At 37.3% G+C, this 10,069-nt stretch overlaps 1 protein-coding gene across 6 annotated transcripts in view; it reads right to left on the bottom strand.

Moving 5' to 3' along the window:
- The window catches only part of LOC110454638, a 64,641-nt gene that overhangs the window by 11,099 nt on the left and 43,473 nt on the right, over positions 1-10,069 (bottom strand). For 5 of the 6 annotated variants that reach the window (XM_021504259.1, XM_021504260.1, XM_021504263.1 and 2 more), the window contains 7 exons: positions 7,805-7,930; positions 6,886-6,950; positions 5,999-6,131; positions 4,999-5,090; positions 3,800-4,009; positions 2,359-2,451; positions 173-310 (listed from right to left, as the gene is read on the bottom strand). In XM_021504259.1, coding sequence (XP_021359934.1) covers positions 173-310; positions 2,359-2,451; positions 3,800-4,009; positions 4,999-5,090; positions 5,999-6,131; positions 6,886-6,950; positions 7,805-7,930 — 857 coding nt within the window. The remainder of the gene's footprint in view (positions 1-172; positions 311-2,358; positions 2,452-3,799; positions 4,010-4,998; positions 5,091-5,998; positions 6,132-6,885; positions 6,951-7,804; positions 7,931-10,069) is intronic. The other variant, XM_021504265.1, reaches the window with a different exon arrangement.

Raw genomic sequence — 10,069 nt, 5'->3', positions numbered from 1 at the left:
CATGATGGGCTATCCAGTAGGTCTGTACAACCTTACTGACATGATGGGCTATCCAGTAGGTCTGTACAGCCTTACTGACATGATGGGCTATTCAGTAGGTCTGTACAACCTTACTGACATGATGGGCTATCCAGTAGGTACCAAATATCATAATTGATCTGTCAGTACTTACCACATACGAGTTGTTGTAATGGCCTTCCCCGGGGTAACGGCTGTAGCCCCCACCCCCCTGTACTGTCACACCCATCTTACTCTTGGGCTGTGGGGGTGGGGGAAGGAGCAGCTCTCCATCATCAAATGACTTGGATGCCTGTTGAGGTTAATGACAAATTGTGGGTATATGTTTGTTCTAATCTTAGTAAATTACAGATTCAAATGTACACCTCACCTCATTCATACAAAGTAATACAGGATTCATCCAGCATTATCACAACCAAAATCTGTTCCATGTTCCTGTTATAAGCCCATCCCTCTACTTTGAATGACAGATGATGTGTTGGCCTCATGGGAATATTGCAAGATATATATGCAGTTATTTATTTTATATCATACAGTTTTTATGGAAGTATATGTTTATAGATCAAAATAACTTCTACTCTCATGTTAAAGATTTTGAATTAGAATTTGTAAAGCAATACATCATAGCATCACATGTCTCAGCCTTTGACAAAAGATCAAGCAGATATATGAAACAGGTATAGGTATATAGGCAAGGTCAAACTTTATCTAGACTAGCACAATCAAATTCTTATAGTTATAGTATCTTCTTTATCTAGACTAGCACATCTATACACGGATTTGCAAAGTTTTGTATGAAATATATAAATTTGATAAAATCAAATATCCGATTTTGATTTTACTATGATGAACAATGATAAGATTTAGTAATTAGTGTTTTCGTTACCAGGGTAGTATCTCACATTACAGCTACTCGATACACATTGTGGTCACTACAGTTCTACTTGTGGACAGGACAATACTTTCAAGGATAAGTTATACAGATATTATACAATTACATGTTCTCCTAGAAAATAAAATCTAATCATCTTATACACTCTCAGAAATCATATGTCTTGCAACTACCAGTAAATCATCTGATAGTAAAGGTAAGACTACCAAGAGTTAAGTCCCCTTGTCATCAGTATCTATCTTTCCCCAAACTGCTTTAGTAGCATTCTACTATGTTATCAATGTAAACATTTCCTGCTTCATGATCAATTGATCTTTGTGACCAGTTGATCTAGAATCCTTTCAAAAGTTAACATGAAGAACAACTAAAGGGAGCAATGTATTTCAGCAATACCACTACAAACTCATGCAAAAATAACAAAACATGGCTAGCGGTGGCGATGTTCACTCACGCAGTGGACAGAGATTGGGGCCACTCGACGGTGCAGACGCGGGATAGATGGGGCTGTCTGTTATACAAACACAGCAGACTATCATCTTTATCATATAGTAAACATCAATGCAGAGGTCAAGGCCAGGTGTTCAAAACACAAGTATATGACCTTCACATTTGAAGTTGTTCATGTGAATACCAGGTAGTTTAAATATTTATCACATACCTGTTGAATCTTGTTATAGTAATACCAGCAATTTTCAGACCATGAAATACAACGTTCTGTATTGCACATGTGCAATACGGAATAATGTATTTACCTACTAGCTGGAACTACATTTTATGGGAATCCCCTTGTCATGGCAAACTGAAAGTTCTCGGTACAGTATTTGCAAAAAATATCAAAGTTTTAAAAATCTTTGTATCTATCTCTACCAAATACGGAAGGTATGTGATAAAAGCAAGACTACACACTTGTGTTTTTCTAACGAATCAGAAAGCACTCATTTATTGCGCGGACGTATATATTTGTCCCCGCATTAAACTCGTGCTTACTGATTCGTTAGAAAAACACAATTGTGTGGTCTTGCATATGTAGACACATTGCTACAATAACTATAAAATAATTTTGTGCTTTTACAGTCTCTTCATTTGCAATCCTAGTGATTCTAAGTGACATTTCAATGTCAGTCATTTGAAACTTTGAAGGCAAAAGTTCTGCTTGCTTCTTGGTGTAATTGGTAAAATACTTAATAAACTTTCTGAGAATGACCTTAAATATAAAATTCGTATAATGCTCATGCTTAAGATCTTAATCTTATTGGCTTGCCAGCTAAGTCTGATGGTCAAATATAAGGTTAAAGGTTAAGGTTCACACCAAAACGCTACATACTGTCCCCTGTGTAATATAAAGGTTAAAGTTCACGACACTAGGATATATCCAGTGCCCTGTGTAACATAAAGGTTAAAGGTTAAGGTTCACACCACCAGGCTGAGGTGCCCTGTGACAGACTTACATGGTGGAGATCACGTGTGGAGTTGTTGGTTGATGGTGAGCCTATTAGTGACTTTAATCTGTCTTCCACAGATAGTGATGAGCGGTCAACACCCTAAAGTGGACACAAAACAGTGGTCAACAAAACTTTTTGTGACTTACATACTTATTGGACCACAAGGATTGTCCACATAAAGCTAGTTAGAGGGGGTGGGGATAGAGGTGGAATGGATTAAATTTGGTGAGTGATGGTGTGGATGAAGTGGTGTAAGTGTCAGGGTGGGTTGGGGTGTGAGGTGGTGTGGATTGAATGGGAGAGGGGGGGGGGAGTGATGGCATGGGGAGGTTAAGTTATATGAAAAAGAGGATGTTAGGTGATTGTTGAGGTATGTCATTGTATGGACAGTAGATCCTATCATCTCTTGTATTAAGGGAATGGATCATTTGGCCAGACAACACAATGAGTCGATAAAGTGATTATCGCATGATATTTTATACTTTCTTTTCTCTTACTTTTTGTCTCTATTTCACTGTAGAAGTGGCCAGAACTGATGAAGTCATTTCTCTCTGACCTCTTTGTACTCAGGCTAAATGTGGGTTACACTAGAGTATCCAGATTATTTGCAAAATTGTATTTTTTGAAAAATTACCTAGAATTCAGTGATTTTTAGATTGCATTGCATCAAAACCTTGTACAATATAATGATGTACTGTAAGTTACACATATTTTAGGAGTAGTCTTAATTGAGTTTTTATGTTTAAATTATTGCACTAAATTATTATTGCACTATTCAACATTTCTGTATGCTGTTTTCTATTCAAATCCACTGGTCTGTTCTAAATTCGAAATGCGCTAAAATGTCAGTACACTAAAATCAGGAAGTGTACAGTAATTTCACAGGATGTGGTGTGGGTAGGGTGTGGTGGGTTGTGGGTTTGGAAGGGATAGGGAGGGTTTAGCTGGGATCAAAGGATTGAACATAATGATATATTACAAGCGAGCATATTCGATGAACCATATACTCAATATATATTACTGATTCAGATGTAGATATGCTATTAAACGGTTTCAGCACAGGAAATGATATGGTATGGTGATTGTGTACAACCATGCAAATGAACACTCATTCTTGACAAAAACAAGCACATCAGTTGATTATAAAATTAACACATGGATAAACATTAATAACATTCACATAAATGAAGTCATATGATTAGAGTTAAAATAGAATTTAGTAAACAAATATACAAACAAGACAGAGTCTCTGTCGTATTAACAAAAGGCAAATACCTCAAAGTGATACGTGGACATTCTGAATAATGTAACTTCAGAGCCCTTACCGGTAAGAAGTAGTTACCATAGTTTAAATACAGCTAACAATTTGCCAGTACTAAGTCAGTAACCAGGAATCAACTCCTAGGGATCTTGACCTCCAGATGACTTGACCCCACTGTATACTGACCTTTGATTTTTGACCTTCAGTAGTCCATGCATTAGAGACTGTCCCTGGGACAGGCTGGGTGTTGGGTTTAGGGGTGGGAGTCCCGGGGGGTTTGGCCCCTGCGCTGAGGGGGCGGGATCGACGTATATTGTTATTGTTGTTGGAACTATGGTCCTGTCGACCGTCCACACCGTGCTGGGACACACCATTAGATCCCAGCTCTGTCATCGACTGAAACCATAACAACAAAGAGTTACAATCTTTACGCGTAATTCAACAGTCCTAAAACTTATACAGAAGAATCTGCTAATAAATAGATGTGGAGGTCCAGCCAGATATATGTATAATACATATCAGTAAGAACTCGCACCTGTCTGTAGTGATGGTAGTAGGTACAGGTAAATTGTCCTAGCTTCTGTAGACAGGTCTCCTATCATCCTGTCCCAGACAGGTTTCGTGTATAACATACCTGTCCCAGACCGGTCTCGTGTCTAACATACCTGTCCCAGACAGGTCTCGTGTCTAACATACCTGTCCCAGACAGGTCTCATGTCTATCATACCTGTACTTGCTCAATTATCAATTATTGGTAGCACTGTTGTAAAGTGCAAAACCAAACTGGCACCACATGAAATTATCTACATAAAAAGGCTACTATAATATTTCAGTTTGTTTGAATCTCTAGTTTCATATCTGTAAGTGACACATATCATTCCTTCCGTACTAATATGACAGATAATAAAATAGTCCAAGGTTTAATTACTTATATCAGAGAATCTTCCTCCAGTAGTGTATGTGTCAGTGGTATTATATGACAATATAGTGATTTATATAATCAAATTATCTTAACATGTTTGAATTATAACATGATAACACTGCCAAAGAATTGAACAATCTGTAAGATTTATGTATACAGTTAATGACTTTAGTCTGATCATTACTGATTACCCCAGCCTCTATTGCTCTAAATATCTCGGATAATAGTGTATGCTTTAATACACATTGCTAGTTTTCACTCAAACAAGATTACTGTGACTTTGGTCTTTATAATTTAGGTAACTTTGAATTTATTCTTTATAATTTAGGTCACTGTGACTTTATTCTTTATAATTTAGGTCACTGTGACTTTATTCTTTAAAATTTGGGCCGCTGTGAATTTATCATTCAAAATTTGGATCAATGTGACTTTATTTCCTACCAACAAGGTGGCTTCGACTTACAATGATGGTTTCGTGCATTCCCTGGCGTTCATTGTTGGTAGACAGAGAGCCAGGTAACAAGTCCTCTGCTGAGGTAATGAATGTCCTCCGCACTAAAACAGATCAAAACAAAATACACCATAATTCTTCCATAACAATACTTACCTATAATTAGTGGTGGTTACCAGTGATCTCTAACATAACCCGAGCCTTCAATCACCTTGTAACTCGGTTCATTTTGGAATATATGTCCTTGACCTTTGGTTAAATATCTGATCATGATCAGCACTTGATGGCCTCATTTGTTATGTTTGAAGAAACATGTCCATGGAATGTTTGTTGCTTTGATGACATGTAATGAAGCACATCTAAATCTTTTCAATTTAAAATGGTTTAAAAATGGAATTGAATGACATATACCTAAAAATGACAATAACATTGTAGATTCATGTAGCTATAATAGAACTTTAAAACTCATTAGACCTATGTGACTTTCACCTCGTACAGCTCTAAACACCTACAGGTTAATTACTAGTGGCCAATTATATGTAACTGACACCAGCCTACAGTTATTGATTTACCCCCAATTATACAGGTATTCCTACAGCTAGACATTACCGACAATCCATTCTCTATACTGCCAAGGCAGGTATATCACGTTTATAGGTTTGCATGTTATTTCAATCGTCTGTAGAAAAGATTTGAGTTACAACTAAAATTTTAAAAAGTGCTTCCGTTTTCATTTCATCTGATGAATGTAGAACCTTTAATTCTGGGTACTGTGAGATAATACCTGGGTACCTTTGGGTGGTAATATCTAGGTACCTTTGGGTGGTAATATCTAGGTACCTTTCGGTGGTAAAATCTAGGTACCTTTGGGTGGTAATATCTAGGTATCTTTGGGTGGTAATATCTAGGTACCTTTAAGTGGTAATATCTGGGAATCTGTAGGTGTGGACAGAGATAATGCCAGGTACTTAATGATATTAAATGTGGTCCCTGAAAATGACAAGGTTGGTACCTGTAGTGCCGTTACTCAAACCGTGAGCCCCTGGGTTGTGGGTGACAGTGCCAGGCATGGCTACCCCTCTTTTGTCTGTTGGGGTTTGGTCTGGTACATGTTGAATGGTAGCCTGGCTCTCACCTTTCTTCAGCTGTAACACCATATCTCACACGGTCAAATGGACTTCACAGATATACAGTCAGTCAAATAAGAACTTTGATGATATTAGAACCAATGGGAGGATCTTTGATATTAAAAACTATATTTAAATGGCAGCATGGGCTTCAAAACTAACACCTCCTCTCCGCAAATCTACAATTATCGGAGCTGTTTTATGAAACAGTGGTTAAGACAACCTTAATTATACTTAATTTAGAAATTGTGGTAGAGGTCTTAAGTCAAATTGAGCCAAGTCACAGTGATATCATTTTAGGATGTGACACACCACCTTCCAATGATGTCACTATATACGAAGTCTGATGCCCAATCATGAAACAGTATCTGAGATATGCTCAGGAAAACATTATTTTAGTGGGTGAGGGAGGTCAAGATCAAAGGTCAAATTGAAGTCACAGTGACCTCATTTCAGGATGTGACACTCTGCCTTCCTGTGATGTACCTATACACAAAGTTTGATTCCCATTCATGAAACAACGGCTGAGAAATGCTCCGGAAATCATCATCAAAATGGACAGACATACCCACATGAACAAAGCAAATACGATATACCCCCAACTTAGTTGAAGTAGGGGTAAACAAATCCAGCATAAAATTTGTAATAATATCTTGAATCAATTAAGAATGCAGACTTTTATATAGATTTCAACTTAAAATTTGATATGATGTTGATAAAAAACACAGATATCGTATATCCAGATGACGATTATCTACCACCTTTTACTTACATCCAAATGGCTTCGTATGTTTCCAACCAGCAGCAAAGCAGATTTTAAATTTCCATCAGCTAAATCTGGAAGGATATTAGAGAAGGAATAATTTACCATCATAGATGTTCACTCAACTACTGGTATACAAGCTCACATCTACAGATCTTCCCAACTACCGGTATACAAGCTCACATCTAAGCTTGTATACCTGTAGTCTTCCCAACTACTGGTATACAAGCTCACATCTACAGATCTTCCCAACTACTGGTATACAAGCTCATATCTACAGATCTTCCTAACTACTGGTATACAAGCTCACATCTACAGATCTTCCCAACTACTGGTAAACAAGCTCACATCTAATGATCTTCTCAACTACTGGTATACAAGCTCACATCTACAGATCTTCCCAACTACTGGTATACAAGCTCATATCTACAGATCTTCCCAACTACTGGTATACAAGCTCAAATCTACAGATCTTCCCAACTACTGGTATACAAGCTAACATCTACAGATCTTCCCAACTACTGGTATACAAGCTCACATCTACTAATCTTTCCAACTACTGGTATACAAGCTCACATCTACAGATCTTCCAAACTACCGGTATACAAGCTCACATCTACAGATCTTCCCAACTACTGGTATACAAGCTCACATCTACAGATCTTCCCAACTTCTGGTATACAAGCTCACATCTACTGATCTTCCCAACTACTGGTATACAAGCTCACATTTTTGTAGTATTTATAACTTCTATTATACATGTATCTATTATCAGGAATTCGGAGGCTCATTGTATAACATCCTTCAGTCTGAATCACAGTGAGTGTCCGTAACACAAGAAATTCCCCTGAACAGAAGTCAGTGAGGAAGGAAGAACAGACAGCACCATACAAGTCTGACTTGTGACTGCTGTATATTAGCACCGTACCATCAGCATCAATCCCAGCCAAGTCCACGCCCTGTGACTGTAGGAAGGTCAAGCAATGAGAGATGTTTTCTGTTCTGTCCCCTTTACAAGTTATCTCCTCCTGGACACCGGGCACAGTGCTGCCATCTGTCAACATACAACAAAAGAACAGGTCATGATAAGCCTTTTTGTCTCCTAGCAATCTGCAAGGCCAAGATTACATGTAATCTTTCACAGATAACAGTTACCATCTTATAGTCTAAATTACTGCAATATTTTGATTTGAAATTTTCAAGAAGGATTAGGAGAACTTTTTCCAAAATGTTAAGATTTTGTATCTTAGAGTAAAGTCCAGGAATCACTTCAAGTCAGCACCATAAAGCAACAAGTGATTCTCTCCCTTATAAATTCTGTAGCAATTACTTCTGATCTGTTGCCATAGTAACATTGTAATCAACTCACGTTGTTCCCCTAGCCTTGATTTATGCTGATTACTTGGATCTGGTGGTACATTCTCATGTTTATCAACAGAGAAACATTTCTCTGACATGTAAAAACCAATAAAAAGGCAGAATAATAGAAAAGCAATTTACATGATGCACATATACAGTTTACATGGCTAATGATACACTTATCTACAGTGTACTGATCGTGTATCCCAGTGCCAGTCTATATATGTTATACCGTAATCTCACCTGATCCAATCTTACTGACTAGCAAGCACTAAATAAAGGAGATTTGCAATGTCAGTATCCATGGTGACAAAGTGAGGCAGGGATCTATATTCTTGACAAAATTTGCAGATAAAATCACAGATATTGTGATAGAATATTCTGGTCAGATCAAAGGGAATAAATATTATTATATTATTAATATTCCACTAGCATAATACTAAAAGTGTGTACAGTAAATCTAAATAGTAGCCACCTTGTAAAGGCGTCTCCTATTAGTACACCTGTGAAATATACCGTAGAACTTACAGTGATATCCCCTGTATATCTACAACACGTACCTAAATACACCGTAGAACTTACAGTGATACCCCCTGTATATCTACAACACATACCGAAATATACCGTAGAACTTACAGTGATATCCCCTGTATATCTACAACACTACCGTAGAACTTACAGTGATACCCCCTGTATATCTACAACACATACCGAAATATACCGTAGAACTTACAGTGATACCCCCTTTATATCTACAACATGTACCTAAATATACCGTAGAACTTACAATGATATCCCCTGTATATCTACATTACGTACCTATGTATTAGCTTATGCTGATTACTACTTAATTACACCTGGGTGGAGAAATATGCAGTTCCTGTCGTGAATACACACCCATGATTTTACTCAAAACATATAATGGAATGTGAATTATGTCACGGATTTGAGACAAAATTAATCATTTATTGTACTTCCCATGATTGGAGACGGGATTCTGAGTCACCTACCTGGAGCAGTTAATCTTTCATCAAAGGCTCGCCTATATAATTCAATAGCGTTATCGCAAATATTTTATGTTCCCCCCTTTCTTCTTGAGAGAATTATGCTCTCAACTTTACCCAAACAGCTTCTGTCGGAAGTTGAGACCTGTGCATGGGCATCAGGATAAACAATTACTACGCACTGGGTCATAAATATGTTTTGTTGATTTCAATCATTTCCAGTATTTTCCCAAACGGAAATCAATACAGTGGCTATTACAGACCTCCACATATATCACACATTAAATATTGATACAGTCAGTGGACAGCGACTGACAATCTCACATTCCGATCACAGCATGGCAAATATACTGCCTTCAATTGGCATTGCTTTGTTTAATAAATAAATATAATCCCTACAGCTAAATCAAATGGTAGTAGAATCACTATCACTAGATTTCGTTGGGATTCATAAACCTTCAAAAGAATATTTTTTGAAATACAAGAATATTTATCTGTCTTCACACCTTTTTTTAAAAATACATAAACAATATATGTCTATATAGGACCACACCTGTCTATAAAGGATCACACCTGTCTATAAAGGATCACACCTGTCTATAAAGGATCACACCTGTCTATATAGGACCACACCTGTCTATAAAGGATCACACCTGTCTATAAAGGATCATACCTGTCTATAAAGGATCACACACGTCTATAAAGGATCACACCCGTCTATAAAGGATCACACCTGTCTATAAAGGATCACACCTATCTATAAAGGATCACACCTATCTATAAATGATCTCACCTGTCAATAAAGGATCCCATACTTGTCTATATAGTAT

The sequence above is a fragment of the Mizuhopecten yessoensis genome, unplaced genomic scaffold (genome assembly GCF_002113885.1).
Source record: "Mizuhopecten yessoensis strain PY_sf001 unplaced genomic scaffold, ASM211388v2 scaffold7987, whole genome shotgun sequence".
NCBI classification, from domain to species: Eukaryota; Metazoa; Mollusca; class Bivalvia; order Pectinida; family Pectinidae; genus Mizuhopecten; species Mizuhopecten yessoensis.
This window is presented reverse-complemented; position numbering and strand designations above follow the sequence as displayed.